At 34.0% G+C, this 15525-nt stretch overlaps 4 protein-coding genes across 4 annotated transcripts; 2 read left to right on the forward strand and 2 right to left on the reverse strand.

The window, feature by feature from the left end:
• Nucleotides 1-151: 151 nt before the first annotated feature.
• Nucleotides 152-4374, forward strand: BX664DRAFT_154750 (XRN 5'-3' exonuclease N-terminus-domain-containing protein). The gene is made up of 17 exons (XM_051539910.1): nt 152-217; nt 287-467; nt 527-629; nt 706-819; nt 897-1048; nt 1124-1249; nt 1334-1475; nt 1535-1884; nt 1960-2038; nt 2123-2618; nt 2731-2811; nt 2896-2950; nt 3009-3157; nt 3244-3362; nt 3466-3790; nt 3862-4062; nt 4131-4374. The coding sequence occupies exons 1-17, from the start codon at nt 195-197 to the stop codon at nt 4294-4296; spliced, it is 2862 nt and encodes a 953-aa protein (XP_051398957.1). The 5' UTR covers nt 152-194; the 3' UTR covers nt 4297-4374.
• A 528-nt stretch (nt 4375-4902) lies between these two features.
• BX664DRAFT_335464 (uncharacterized protein) lies at nt 4903-11847 on the forward strand. The gene is made up of 15 exons (XM_051545907.1): nt 4903-5014; nt 5073-5163; nt 5271-5281; nt 5369-5446; nt 5545-5586; nt 5660-7148; nt 7231-7837; nt 7916-7935; nt 8024-8677; nt 8751-8998; nt 9068-9099; nt 9187-9358; nt 9431-10943; nt 11055-11299; nt 11522-11847. Exons 1-15 carry the CDS (start codon nt 4985-4987, stop codon nt 11777-11779), a joined length of 5490 nt encoding a protein of 1829 aa, XP_051398958.1. The 5' UTR covers nt 4903-4984; the 3' UTR covers nt 11780-11847.
• A 1367-nt stretch (nt 11848-13214) lies between these two features.
• On the reverse strand, nt 13215-14218 carry BX664DRAFT_154798 (ribosomal protein L22/L17). The gene is made up of 4 exons (XM_051539911.1): nt 14146-14218; nt 14002-14080; nt 13790-13925; nt 13215-13729 (listed from the first exon to the last, which is right to left on the reverse strand). The coding sequence occupies exons 1-4, from the start codon at nt 14156-14158 to the stop codon at nt 13280-13282; spliced, it is 678 nt and encodes a 225-aa protein (XP_051398959.1). The 5' UTR covers nt 14159-14218; the 3' UTR covers nt 13215-13279.
• Nucleotide 14219: 1 nt separating this feature from the next.
• Nucleotides 14220-15396, reverse strand: BX664DRAFT_154843 (uncharacterized protein). Its single transcript, XM_051539912.1, has 5 exons — nt 15135-15396; nt 14828-15072; nt 14677-14760; nt 14527-14598; nt 14220-14452 (listed from the first exon to the last, which is right to left on the reverse strand). The coding sequence occupies exons 1-5, from the start codon at nt 15358-15360 to the stop codon at nt 14348-14350; spliced, it is 732 nt and encodes a 243-aa protein (XP_051398960.1). The 5' UTR covers nt 15361-15396; the 3' UTR covers nt 14220-14347.
• Nucleotides 15397-15525: the final 129 nt, after the last annotated feature.

The raw sequence follows: 15525 nt of genomic DNA on the forward strand, positions 1-15525 counted from the left end.
CCTTTTCAGCCAGCCACCCAAAGTGTACCAAAGTCACTGCAACGGATATTCCAAATGCCGATTTCTGCTTATCCAGTTTTAGAAAAGAAAAAAAAAAAAGAATTCTTCCTTTCCTCTTTTTTTTTTTTATTATTATTCTTTTTTTCCTTAATCTTTTTTTTTTTTAACTTATAAATAAACAAATTTGTTTCTATATGGGTGTTCCTGCTTTCTTTAGGTGAGTGTGGAGAAAAATAGTTAAAATAAATATCATTAAATTCAAGCATTTAACCTTTTTATTCATTAGATGGTTGGCTGACAAGTTTCCAAAAGTCTCAAGTCAAGTGATCGAAGAACATGGAAAAACGATCAACGGCGTATATATGCCTGTCGATACTACACAACCAAATCCAAACGGTCAAGAATTCGATAATCTATATTTAGATATGAATGGTATTATTCACCCTTGTTGTCACCCCGAAGATAAAGTATGTCTATAAACGAATTATAATGATTTATAGAACTGATCTTTTTATTTATTTTCTAGCCTGCACCTAGTACTGAAGACGAAATGATTGTGGATATCTTTGCTTATATTGATCGAATTGTTAACATGATCCGTCCAAGAAAGATCCTTTATATGGCTATTGGTAATATATATTTAATATGAGATGGTTTGTTAATATACTAATTCATTTTTTTTCTCTTTTTTTTTTTAAAACATAGATGGAGTTGCTCCCCGAGCCAAGATGAACCAACAACGTTCTCGTCGATTCCGTGCGGCACAATTAGCTGAAATTGAACGAGGAGCAGAAGAGAAGGTGAGACGTGATCTAGCAAGTAAGATATGAAGTTTTTTTTTTTTATTGTTGTTAGATAATGATAATGATCAAATTATTAACTTTATTATTCTGTAGATATTGGTCAAGAAGGACAAATGGAACCACAAAATGAAGACAAATTTGACTCCAATTGTATTACACCTGGAACCCCTTTTATGGCTCATCTTGCTTTTTGTTTACGATACTATATTGCAGAAAAACAAAACAATGATCCTCTTTGGAAAAATGTAAGTTGAAAAAAAAAAAAAAAGAAATTGATATGGTGAAATATTGATTATTATATTCATTTAATTTTATTATAGCTCAAGGTGATTTTGTCTGATGCAACAGTTCCTGGTGAAGGTGAACACAAGGTGATGGAATTTATTCGTGTGCAACGATCTCGACCCGAACACAATCCTAATACAACCCATGTTATGTATGGTTTGGTATGTATATTCAAATTATAGTGAATTTTGACCTTACGGGATTTTATTAATTCAAACATACTCTCTCTCTTTTTTTATAAATAGGATGCTGATTTGATTATGTTGGCTCTTGGTACGCATGAACCTCATTTCAAAGTACTTCGTGAAGATGTCAATGTTCAACAGTCAAACAAGAAGAATTGTGAAATATGCCATAAACCAGGTCATTCTGCTGTTGATTGCCGAGGTAAAATGAAAAATAGTACTCTTTATGACGTTATATATTAATCATTTATCTTATCATAGTTAATGCTCAAGCATCTGCTGCTGCTGGACTTGAAGTTGATTTATCTAGCTTGGAAAAATCAACTGAAGAAGAAAAAGCAAGACAAGCTGAAGCGAAACCTTATGTATTTCTACATGTCAACGTTCTACGGGAATATTTAGAACATGCTCTGAAATTTGATATACCTGGAATCGAATTCGATTTTGAAAGGGCTGTGGATGATTGGGTCTTTATGTGCTTCTTTGTGGGAAATGATTTTTTACCTCATTTGCCTTCTTTGGAAATCCGTGAAGGTGCAATCAGTACTCTAAGTTTATTGTGGAAACAATGTATGCCAATGATGGGTGGTTATATGACACACAATGGAGAGGTAATAATAATAAGTGACCATAATAGATTGATACTGATTATATATATATATATTGTTTATTTCTTATCTCAACAGGTAGATCTCAAAAGAGTACAAATCTTAGTGACTGAACTTGGTAAAATGGAAGATACAATCTTTAATGAACGACGGGAAAGTAAGTTATCAATGAAGAGAAAAAAAAAACAAATATATTATGTTAAATTCTATCATCTTATATGTATCTTATTATTAAAAATAGAGGAACTACGTAGACAAAGAAACAATAAGCGAAGAAAATTAGAAAATGAGTCTCGACAACGACGTCAATATCATGGAACACAAGGTCAACAAACTGCTCCAGAATTTACTTTCGCTGATCTTGCTGCTGCTCCGGTGAATGATCCTAATGCTGGTATTTCCAATGTCGATGTTGTTAGAAATCGTGCTGCTCTTCGAATGGCTGCTAACCAATCCGCTGCTGCTGCACTCAAAGCTCAACTGATGGACGAAGGTGGTGATGAAAACAAATCAACAACATCTATGGAACAGGAAGAAACAAGAGGAACAAAACGAAAAGCGGAAGAGGATGTTGATGAGGAAGAGCAGGCAGGCGAAGAGGATGATGATGTTGGTCCTGACAGTGCGGAAGGTACAGATCTTGTGGCAAGAGGAAAAGCTATCCTGGAAAAAGTGGCCGCTGATAAGAAAGCAAAAGAAGAAGCTGCTCGTGAACGCGAACCTGATGATGCTGTTAGGTAATACAAAAAAGAAAGAAAGAATTAATGTAAAGGGTAGTCAATGGGATATAGTTGAATTTGTAAGGAGCTAGGAGTCTCACTTTTTTTTTGAATTTTTGATTTGATACAGACTTTGGGAACCTGGTTGGAAGGAACGTTATTACACTCTCAAGTTTGGTTTTCGACCGGAAGATCGTGAGGAAATCAGTGAGTAAGTTGGATAATAATAGTAATAATAATAAAAAAGGGCTTATAGAGAAATTCGTCGTTGATAATCTGTTTCTTTTCTGATTAGTGTCGTCAAATCTTATTGCGAAGGTCTTTGTTGGGTATTTGCTTATTATTACAAGGTAAAAACAAATCATATAAAATGTTTGTACTGCTACTAATATAGTTATATTTTAATAGGGATGTGTCTCATGGTCTTGGTATTATCCTTATCACTACGCTCCAATGGCATCCGACTTTGTAGATATTGATCGTTATGATATCAAATTTGATTTGAGTGCTCCTTTCAAGCCTTTTGAACAACTTATGGGTGTACTACCAGCAGCAAGGTAAGGGAAATGAAATAAACAATTTACTTTATCTCACATCTTCCTTTTTTTTTTTTTTAAAAAAAAAAAAAAAAAAAAAAAACCAGTCGAAAGCATATTCCTGAACCGTTCCATCATTTGATGACTGATGATGATTCCCCCATTATTGATTTCTATCCAACAGATTTTGAAGTAGATATGGATGGCAAGAAATGGGAATGGCAAGGTAAGTAAAGAAATAAGTGATATGGCCACCAGGCTATTTTTTTTTTTTTTGTTTCTTTTCTCTTTCTTTTAATGAAGATATACTTACATGCATTTATATATAGGTGTCGTCAAACTTCCTTTTATTGACACAAATCGACTTTTGGATGCTATGAATAAAGTATATGATCAACTATCTGAAGAAGAACAAATTCGGAATTCTGTGGGATCATCTTATCTTTATGTCAGCGAAAGCCACAAAATGTACGATTCTATTAGTACAGTTTACGCCAAACGTGACAATGATGAACATTTGGTTCTTGATGGACGACTTACGGATGGACTAACTGGTTTAGTGGATAAAGACAAGGAATGCATTCCAAGGAGTACCTTACGAAGTCCATTACCTGATCATGGTTTACAAGATATTGCCAACGACAAGTCATTAAGGTATTAGAACGTGAAAATAATAGAAAAATATGTGAATTAAAATATACTTGATTATTAACGTGATTTTATAGTGTCATTTATATGCTGCCACAACTACCAAAGGATCACGTTTTCGTTACAAAGTTATTACGCAATGTCAAGCTTGATGCATGTGTACTAACATTCGAAGATATGAAATTGGCTACATTCGAAAAAATTGAACAACGACGAAATCAGTATCAAAATCAAGGATGGACACCACAAATTCAACATTTGGAAGAATATAGAGAGTAGTAAGTTGATGGAATACTGAAATGAATAATCCAATTATTAATCCTCTTTTTTTTTTTCCTCTATGTAGCCACAACAGCAACTATCCTAGAAGAGGTGGAGGACGTGGTGGACGCGGTGGTGGTTATTACGATGGTTCAAGATTCCCTCAACAAAACGACAATTTTTATAATTACAATAATCAAAGTCAACGTCCTCCTCCAGGCCAATATTATCCAAACGCAGGATCAATGTAAGTTGGAAAGATTATGATGAAAAAAAAAAAAGAATGGTCAGTTAAAATTCAATTTTCTTTTTGATACAGCAATTATTCTAGAGGTGGTGGTCGAGGTGGTTATTATCAACAAGGATATGGACAACAAACGTATCAACAACAACCATATCAGTATCAATCATATCAGCAACAAGGATATTATCAACAACAAGGTTATCAACAGCAAGGCTATCAACAACAAGGCTATCAACAACAAGGTTATCAACAACAAGGATATAATCAAGGTGGCCGTGGAGGATACAATCAAGCTCTTAGAGGTGGATATAATCAATTCAACCGAGGTGGATACAACAATCAACAAGGATATCGTGGTCGTGGTGGTGGTGGACATCCTTCTGGTTATTCTAGTAATAGAGGACATAGTTATGGACAATAGTCATTACTTTTTTTGTTATTTATTTAATTATTTTTTTAATTCGCCCAATAAAAAACTGTCTTTTTGACGGTTCTGCATGAACGGGAGAAGAAAATTGAATGGTCCGGGAATTTTTTTTACCATGATTTTCTTTTTTATATATATTTATATATATTTATTTTTTGTTTCGTTCTTTTACCACTTTTTTTTCTTCTTCTTTATATCTTTCTTTATCGGTTGATTGTCTTCGGTATTGAAATTTAATGCTTATACGTCAGCATTGATATATTTTGTAATGTTCAACATTGCACCATTTATTACAAAAGTAAGATCTCATTATTTGAATTCATTATGACATTGATTAACCTATATTCTACCTATAGTTTGTCCGCTCCCTTCATGACCGAGAAGAAAATATAGAAATTCCATACAGTATGACCCAATTTGGGGTGGTACTCATGGCCGATGTTGTTGGTATGAATTCAATTGATTAAAAAAAAAATAATAATAATGTTCATAATTATTATAATCCAAAGATCTCACTTTTTTTTTTTTTGACATGTTACTTCTTGACATTATAGGTTTTAGTAAAGTAAGTAAATGGAATTAAATAGAAAAATGAATGGAGATTAATGTTTTATTGATATATCTTACTTTTTTCTTTCTTTAATATTTATAGCTTACGACTCTTGCTACCGAAAGAGGTGAATCAGCACCAGAAGCTATTGCATCAGAAATCGGGGAATACATGGGCGAGGTAACATTTATTATGCAATCTTTCTTTTTCCTTTTTTTTTTATTTTTCTATTTTTATTAATTCTTTTATATATATATATATATTTGATGATAAACTAGTGTATCAAAATCATTGAATTCTATGGTGGTGATGTAGTCAAGGTAGTATGAAGAATATATATATATATATGATACATGTTTTTAATACAGGTTATTAACATCTATATATAAAAAGTTCTTGGGGGATGCTCTTTTAGTATGTTTTCAACCTACAAATTTCAATGGGCGACGATCATCATCAGATTCGGCAATGGAAGATGGAACACAAGGATTATCTCAACGACAAAAACATGTACTGGTACGAAAAGCGATTGAATGTGGATTACAACTCTTGGCACGACAATCACACTTTCGGGTATATCTCACAGCAGAAGAAATTATACGACATCGAGGACCTGGAGGCGAAATACAAAGACACCATCACATCGGCAAAGATGAACAACGACGAGTATCCATGTTTGACAGTATATACGAAGGAAAATCGTCTAGGGACACAAGTAAGCCTGGTGCTACTATCGATATCAACAAAGACTCGTATGACAACAATACTAGTGGAAAAAAGAGTGTCAATGGTGGTGAAAAGAATAAATTCAAGTCTATTGCTCTCAAGGCTCATCTTCATCGTGATACTGAACAAGATCAAGACTCTAATGCCTGGTACCATATGAATCCTTTCAAGAAGAAACATTACGATAATCTCATCTCAAAAGTGGCTGATAGACGACGATCTAGCAATAATAGTGGTGGACAATCATCAAGAAAAACCGACCTCAAATCGATTGATCTAGAACTCCATATTGCAGTATCCTGTGGTGATGTTACAAATGTGATCCTTGGCGACATTAATCCAACTGGCGCTATTACAGAAACTCCATTTTTTTATCAACAAGTCGTTCATGTTAATAACGATACAAAAGACAAAAGGGCCTCCAACTTGGAAGATTCAACCCCAAGTCAAAGCGATGATGATGATAGTAGCCATCTCAACATCAAAGATGGAAGTAAAAGATCTTACAAATCTCTATCGACAGCAACAAATTACGATGATTATTTTTTACGATATCGAGGACGATTGGAATATGCAATTGGTGGTCAAGCAGTGGAAGCGTTGGACAAAGCACTTACGGCAGCCAGAGCAGGTGAAATTAGTATTACTCCTGAAGCATTTGAAGTAGTCAATGAAAAAACAATGCGACTTCCTTATGAAATACGCGATGGATACTATGTGGTTAAGGGTTTCGACTTCTCAAAGCCTAATAATCTATCACGATCTCAACAACTACAACAACAACGTGTATCTCCTGGTCAACCTAATGCCGATTACTTATCCGATCGTCCAGGACTTATCATTCAAGCATCACAGTTGAAGATTGAACCTTTGGTACCGAAAACTCGTGACACCTCTTTCCTGAATTTGACGACTGATCCAAGTTTGCAATATTTCAAGTATCTCAATCGAAGTGCTCTATATCGATTGCAACATAGTGTCGAAGGCAATTTTCCTGCACAATTCCGTGAGGCTACTATTATGTTTATCAGTCTTGGAAAGATTCATGTCAATACTTCAGAAGGATTAGAAAAAGCTCAACATGCTCTTTTCTCTGCTATACGACGACTGGTCAAATATGAAGGAATGTTACAACAATTTGCTATAGATGACAAAGGTAAAAAAAAAAAAAAAAAAAAAAAATTAATTAATGATATGGGACAATGTAAATATTCAACATATTCGTTATATTCTGTTAGGTGCTACTATACTTGGTATATTTGGTCTTCCTCCCTTATCTCATGAAAGTGAAGCCATCTTCGCTGCCAAGGCTGCTATCAGGCTACGTGATGAATATCGAAAATTTCTACCTGATTTCTCTATTTCTTTGGCTTCTGGCGGTATCTTCAACGCTGTGTTGCCTATGGACAGTCCCTACCGACGTGATGCTGCAATTGCTGGTGATGCTATTATAATTGCTGTCAGAATGCTCAAGTTCCCTTTCGCCAAACGTAACATCGTATGTGATCAAGCCACTAGAAAGCAAATTGGGTATCAGTGTGAATTTGAAGATTTTGGTGCCAATCCTCTCAAGGGAAAGAAAGAATTGGTACAAATATATGGACTACTCAACTTCAATACAACAAAAAACAAACAAGTATCTCAATTGTCTGGAACGAATGGATCAAGTTCATTTGTTGGTTACCGATCTGAAATGGAAAATGCTCTCGGTTTTGTAGATAGTTGGCGACACTCTCCAAATCATCATTTTATGGCTATCATAGGAAACGCGGGTTCAGGAAAAAGTTTTTTCTGTCGTACATTACACCAACAATACAGCAAAAACAACGAAGATTTTGTGACATGGTAAGAAAAATATAATTAGTCATGACTAGTAGTTATGAATAATATTGATCATCCATATTTTTTTTTTTATATATTTAGTTGGACTTCTTCTATCGAAGGTATGTAACATACAAAAAAAAAAGAGTAGAGAAGCATTAGAGGAATTTTTATTGATTAATTTTTTCTTCATCTGTTATTGTTGGCTAGTGGAACAAAGTACCAAATATTATACGATCAAGAATTTAGTGATTTCTCTATTTGAAATGATTGATTCCGACAAAGTACCAGTCAAAGTCAAAGAGCACCATCACGAAAACAGCGGTCCAAAAGTCGACAATACAGTGCAAAATCGGTTATCAATGATGTCAACACGCCCATCATTACAAGCTCCTAGTAGCAGCTCGACAACAATATCTAGAAAACATAAATCACTGATTGATTACCAAAACAGCTATCATGATGGTTCTATTATTGATGCAAATGGAGACATTTCACAACAACTGGATTACTTCAACTCAGCCAATAGTTTCTCGGATCGATCATCAAATTCTATGAACAACTCTCCTCGTCTTCAACTGCCCAATGATCGAATGCAACAACATATAACACCTGATATAGAAGAAGAGGGGAATGAAATGGTGGAACTGATTCTCAGATGCTTACGAAAATGTGGTGAAAATACACACTTGCTACCTCTTTTCCGTGATTTGTCTATTGATCTTGGCTCTGTGGAGGAAAATCGACATACAAAACACATTGATGGTCGTGCTCGTGATATTCTTCTTACTGGTGTTATCGGACGGATGGTTCACTATTTGTCTCAATTTGTCTCGGTATTTATTATATGTGATGATATGCAATGTAAGTTACAAATATTATACTACCAGGTGAAATCTTTGCACATACTTACCTTTATATATATATATATACATAGGGGCTGATGCAGCATCTATTTCCATGCTTCAACATATCCACGAGGATTGTAAACGAGTGATGATGCTGTTTGCAACTCGATTCACCAAAAATGTCAAAACGAACTTTATCAATGACTTTTCTCAAATTGGTACAACTAGTCAAATCATTCTTAATGGTCTTGGTACTTCGGATATCGGTGAAATTATTCTTCAAAATTGTGGTGATGGTGTAGATAGAGTCAATCCTGCAATAGTGCGTGTAGTTCAAGTAAGTATCAAAGAAACAATTCTCGAATAATAGAATCATAGTAACTAATATTTACTTTTATATCTAAAGGATCGAACGAATGGAAATCCGTTACATGTCACGTAAGCCAACACTTTTTTTTTTAACACGGATGGGAGATGAAGATGAACAAAATACATTTACATTTTTTTTTTTTTGTTTTTTACTAGGAATATGGCTATTATCCTTAAGGACTTTGATCATGTTACAGTGTACAAAAGGGAACTGATACCTACTAGCAATCAATTTGATTTGGAAAACCTTTTGGGCAGTTTTAATTATAGTCAAGTTATCAAGATGCAATTCGATCGGCTCAACTCCAATTACCAAGAATTTTTGACCGTAAATAATACTGATGAGAAAAAATAAATTCAATTTTACTAATGTACTTTATTCATACCTTTTTGTATATAGGTTGCCAGTTGTTTAGATCAATATTTTACTATTTATGAGGTCGGAGTAGCTATTCAACCTTCCAATACTATCTTTCAACAAACGAATCTCAAATTGGTACGACAGTTATTGAAAAGATATGATGTTTACAACTTTTTGAACTACAAGGGCAAAAAGAATGATGTCAAATATGACGACGATGAAAGTAATAGCAGTAGCAATAGCGACAACAACAGCAACAGTAAGGAAACGAAAGCAGAATATTCTTTTCTTCACGATACTATTCCAAAGACAATCTACGAAATGGTTTCATATGAACATCGAATTTCACTCCATCGATGTTTGGCTCGATACTATGAAAAACTTCTGAACTCTGAAAATCAAGCGCAACTTTTGGGCAAGGTGACTCGTCATTACCTTCAAACGGATGAACTGTCGAAACAAATTTACTATTTACAAGAATTAGCAAAATTCAATATGCGATCGTACTTACTTCCTGAAGCCACTGCTCAATTGGAAAGAATTGTCAAGATTTTGAAGGAAAATGAAGATCTAGAAGCTGATTTTGGATGGATTCAACTCAGTGATATCTATTATCAACTTGGTGTCTGTTTTACTATGCGTACTGAATTGAACGAAGGTGAACGATGTCTTTTTATGGCACTTTCATGTTTGGATAAATCTTGGCCTAGAAGTAAAGCTTCCTTCTTTTTACGTTTCTGGCAAAACTGGTTTGATCAATACAAACATAGACATTGGCATATCTTGTGGAGTCTGACTGAACGCAAGCTAAAACCTGAATCTGGCAAACGTGTAGTAGATATTATGCGGCAACTTTCCAACATCTATGTCTACACTGGAAATGGAAGAAGTTTTGCTTACACCTCCCTAGTTGGATTGAATGCATGTGAAAATATGGGTGATACTGGACCTAATTATACTTTGTTTTTGGCAAGACATTCTCTGGTATGTTGGCTTAACGACAAAAGGCATAATAGTGTTTATTACATGTCCAAGGCTCTTCAGAATATGGGAAACACATGGCATGCGGATACTCTCTCGGTTTGTGCTTATCTTTACTTTGCTGCTGGGAAATTTCATGATGCAAGATCACTGGCTTACCTTGCTATTGAAAATACTCGTACTTTTGGTGTGGTGACGGATTGTCAAGCGTTTTATCGTGCTGTGGCTTTGGTGATGACAACTCGGATATTTGAAGGTGTTCTTGATGAATGTGATGATGATATGAAACTAGGCAAACTCATGGCAGAAACGGCAAGGGTCAATCGAGACTATGAAGCTGAAATATGGCTTGGTGTTTACCATTTAGGCAATTCTCTTGTAACCAACAAATTAGATGATTGTTCCGCTACGATATATCATTTAGAATCTCAAACCATCAACACCACCGACTATAATGCAATTGCCATCCACGGTACTCTTATCTGTTATTATATACGAAAACTCAATTATGAACAGGCCCATTCTCACATTAAACCATTTTTGGAACTTTTACCTTCTCTCACACTTACTCGTAAGTAGAAAAAAAAATATAATTCTTGGTCATCACAATTTAACTCTTATCTAACTATTATTTTTTTTTAATTTCTTTATTTATTTATAATTATGGTTGAACAACAAAAAGCAAATATCTTCCCTATCTATGGATTGATCTTTGCTGTGATGGGATTTTATGAATTGATGGAAGATAACGAAGAACATATGATCTCATTAGAAACAAAGGGAGGCTATGAACGATTTCACAAAGGTGTGGCAAGAATCAACAATGCTTTTCAACAAGTCAAATTATGGGAATTTGCGGAACCATCATTATACCTAGCACGAGCCTTTCCTTATATATCAACAGGTCGAGTCGTGGAAGGCTATTTGGTAAAAAAAAAAAAAAAAAAAAAAAATTGGTTTACTTGGTAGTATGGAGAAGTATATGTGTGTATGTGTGTGTGTGTGTGCACAATGGCTACAAAGAGTATAGATTTACTAATTGATATATTTATTCATTTACTTATTTAATTATCATCATCGACGCATTATCACTACTATCTTTTTCGTCAACATCACTATTCAACTATCAATTATTATGATCATGATTAGGTTCTTCGTCATGGTTTCTTTGAAATGAAGTTTATCAACGAAATCAAGTTTCTAAAGGCTTATTATTGTTCAATCCTTGGCAAGTATGCATTCACACCAGCCGACCGGAAAGAATGGACGGAAAAGGCAGCATCTGATTTGGAAAGTATTGGTATTCGTCCAGAAGTCTATTGCAACAGTGATCCTCAAAATTGTTACTACGAAGGAAGACCAGCCGATTACGCCGTAGTCAATCAAAGTAGTGATTCATCTACTTGATATGTGTATATCATAGTTGTCACTTTTATTAGCATTATTTTTATCGTCCTTTTTTTTTTTTTTTTTGTAGTATAACTTCTCATTTCCCAGATGAATAAAATTTGTACATACTCTTTTTTTTAATTTTATTTCATTACTGTCAATAAATACCGTACTGTTATCAATCATCATCATAGATAACGTCACCGTTACCATCAATTACTATCTTATCTAAGCATAAGTACACGTGAGCCAATGTGTTACTGATTTCAGCCCAATGAATGCTCGCCCCGTTCTTAATAATTTAACCGTGATCATGATTATGCTCTTAATAAACACTATATGTGATCTCTTACAAATAGTCTTTTAATTTTCTTTTATGAGATATGAATTCTATATAGTATTTTATGATATATAATGATTGGATGATTGATTTGATTTAATAGAATCATCATCATTATTTGTTAGCTTCAATGTGACTGGAGGAAAAAAATAGCAATGTAAAGGACACTTTTTTTTTTCTCTCACTAACCGTTTTCCATTTTTAGATCCAGCCAATCGTCTTCCCCCCCGGCAGTGATTATTTTTTTTTTTCTATAAAAAAAGGCGGAGGAGGCGTCACCTATTACTCTAGACCTCTTTCTTTGATTGTAGCATTATATATTGTTAACCTTCAAGTTTGTACAGTATGATAGAATGGATGATCCTGATAAAGATCGATTAAAGTATAGAGAGAACGATGAAGAAAAATTGTCATCAATACACAATAGGAGGAAATATATATATATTTTTTTTTCTGAATGGTATTCTCTATTGACTTACTCTTGAAGAGATGTTGATAGTAGACCTATGTGGACTATGAGTAATGGATATCTTAGTTCTCTCCCTACTTCTCTTTCTTTTTATCGGTCGTATCACATTCTATGTAACTTTGAAAAACTTGTATGTGTTTCTTTTATAATAAACGATCAAACCAAGTAGGTGTGTTTTATTCATTGTAACCAGGATCTTTTTTTTTTATCTTTTATTTTAGCCTTTGGCCAATTGACGACAAACTATTGAACGGCTTGAATTTCTAAAAATATGTAAGCCAAAAAAAATGTAGTTTTCAATCTGATGGTACTTCAAACAAAGGTGGAAATAAAGATAGATGATCTTTTTTTTTGGTTTATTGAATAATAGTATGTGCTATATGATGATGTAAAGGCGAATCAGATCATGTATGTGATTGATAAAGCTGGGTTTAATCTGATAGCATCCTTTGTAAAATATGTTTATATAGATTTCTTTATATATTATATAGAATGGTCATTATATGTCAAAAATAATACAATAAAGGGAACTTTTTTTTTTATTTTATTGATACAAAGATTGAAAGTGGAAATAATATAATATGACAAAAAAAAAAAAAAGGTAAAGATGTATGCACAAAAAATATCTAAGTTAAGGAGATAGGTGATGGGATAAAAAAAAAAGAAAAAAGGGGAGGAAGAGAGAGTATATATAAATATATGTATGGGTCTACCAGTTATAAAAGGGCTTGGGATTGTAAATAGGTTTGTTTTCTACAAGAGGTGTCCATACCTTTTTGGTGTCCTTCCAACCACGAATGTTCCGTCTACCAGTCTTTTCTTGATCCTTCACCAATGAGTCAGCTTCCTTCAAAATGAATTTCATATGAGCTTCCTTATGATGCATAAGACCAAATTGACCACGACCATGAGGATTGACCCGTCGAATATAACGACCCTTGCCAACCCAAGCTTGAGCTACTACCAAGTTCTTCATGTTCTTTTGTTCTTGAGCATTTTTCTTTGCAAAGGCCAAGTTATGTAAAATCTTTTTGGCAGATCGTTTGGGTGAATATTCCAATTGTCGAATGGCTTCATCTACTGGCAAGTTTCGAAGTTGTCGTGCAATCATGTTTAATTTTCTTGGACTAGTCTTGAAGTTCGCTGATGACCAGTTGTACTAAATGTATATATAACTAAGTCAATTCCATCCTATTCATTTACTAAACTATTTCCTTACTTGTTTTTCAGCTACTTGTTTTTCTTCAACTTGAGCCTCACTTTCTACTTGAACATTTTCGAATAAAGAAGAGGCACCAACTTGAGGTCGAATAGGTTGTGGTTGTTCAGCATAAGATACGGGAGACGTCGAGAAGCTAAAAAAAAAAAAAGCATATTATGAGTTAGATCATGTTTAAATCACCAAATGAAGTTTGTTATTATTTTTGTTACCTAGCAGTTTGTAAGGCTTTCAAAACCTGGAGAGGTTGAGAAGATTGTTTGAATGGTTTCAAAGCCTTGAAAGCTTGATCTATTAATGAAACAAGTAATTTAGTATAAAATGATAAAGTATAATAAGTTAGGTGGCTACAGTACTTAAGGATAACATGGTGGCGGAGAGAAAGACAAAGAGGAGAAAGAAAAAGACAAGAAAAGAAAGAATTCAAGAAAACAAACAACGTTCAGGACTCAAGGTCAAGGTCACGGTCCGGTGTTTGAAAATATCTGACAGCTTGGAGATCACTGAAACATTTTTTTTTTAATTCACTATATACAAATTTAATAAAAACTATACAATCTAATCCCAATCTTCCCCTACACCAATAAAGTCCAACCGACAAAGGCCATTTGATCCTGCAGATGCCATCCAAGCTGAAGTCTTACTGTTGTGGTTCCAACATACCTATAACAAAAAAAGAATTATTTATTAATATGACAAATTATAATTCAATTGAGTTTTGCTCATTTCAAAAGTACCTGATTGATTGATATATTATGATCCAGTACGAAATTCACCATGTCTGTATTATTTCCTTTCTTTTTAATAGCCTACAAAAAAAAAAAAAAAAGGTTGAATATCAAAGTTATCGATTTCTATAATAAAGTTTTTCTTTTTTTCTAACTTACTATTGGTTCCAATCCATCAATGTAACGGTATGTATCTGTTTCTTCATGGTATATAAGCTTGTATACTACAGGTTGAATTTTGGGCTGATAAAAAGAATATTAGCTTTTACTCAAGATAAATGTTTTTTTTTCAGTTCTTTTTTTTTCTTACCACGCCTCTAATTCTTTGAGTATAACTATTGTGAAACTTAACAAAGCCATCCGATGTCCCATGAGTGATATATACATGTTGTTCACTTGCAGCCATACACATCATCATTCCTGAACACTCTGCAAAATGTTGTCCCGATTTGAAGTCTTGGCAATCTTGCATGTTTGCTTCCTTTCCCATTAGATCGCCATCAACAAAGGAGATTTTTTGACAATGACCAGGCCATACAACACAGTAAATGATACCTATAAAAAAAAAACATCGATAGAGTCAAACATATATTCTTTTTTTTTTTTTGAAAACTCACTTCGTAATCGGAATATAGTCATGGGAACAAATGGATCTTGGATATCCAAAATATTCAACTTGGCATCATTTCCCACAGAGACAAGATTGACAGGATCTCGTAAACCATGAAAAACAATAGATTGCACACCAGCATCATGAGCCATAACATTGAAGATCATAAAACGAAGAGATCGTCTTTTATCCCCTGCATCATCGCGGTGATGATCTTGCAAAGCCGATTCCATGTTCCACAATGATATATTTCCTTATCAAACAAAGAAGGAGAATGGTGAGAATATAATCATATTATATATTAAAAAAAAAGGTTGATTTATTTACCTGATGATGTTCCAATGGCAAGTTTTTTGTGTCCGCCCCAAGCCAAAGTCGATAAGGATGTATTTGGTAAC

This window comes from Halteromyces radiatus (genome assembly GCF_025201355.1).
Source record: "Halteromyces radiatus strain CBS 162.75 chromosome Unknown BX664scaffold_5, whole genome shotgun sequence".
NCBI classification, from domain to species: domain Eukaryota; kingdom Fungi; phylum Mucoromycota; class Mucoromycetes; order Mucorales; family Cunninghamellaceae; genus Halteromyces; species Halteromyces radiatus.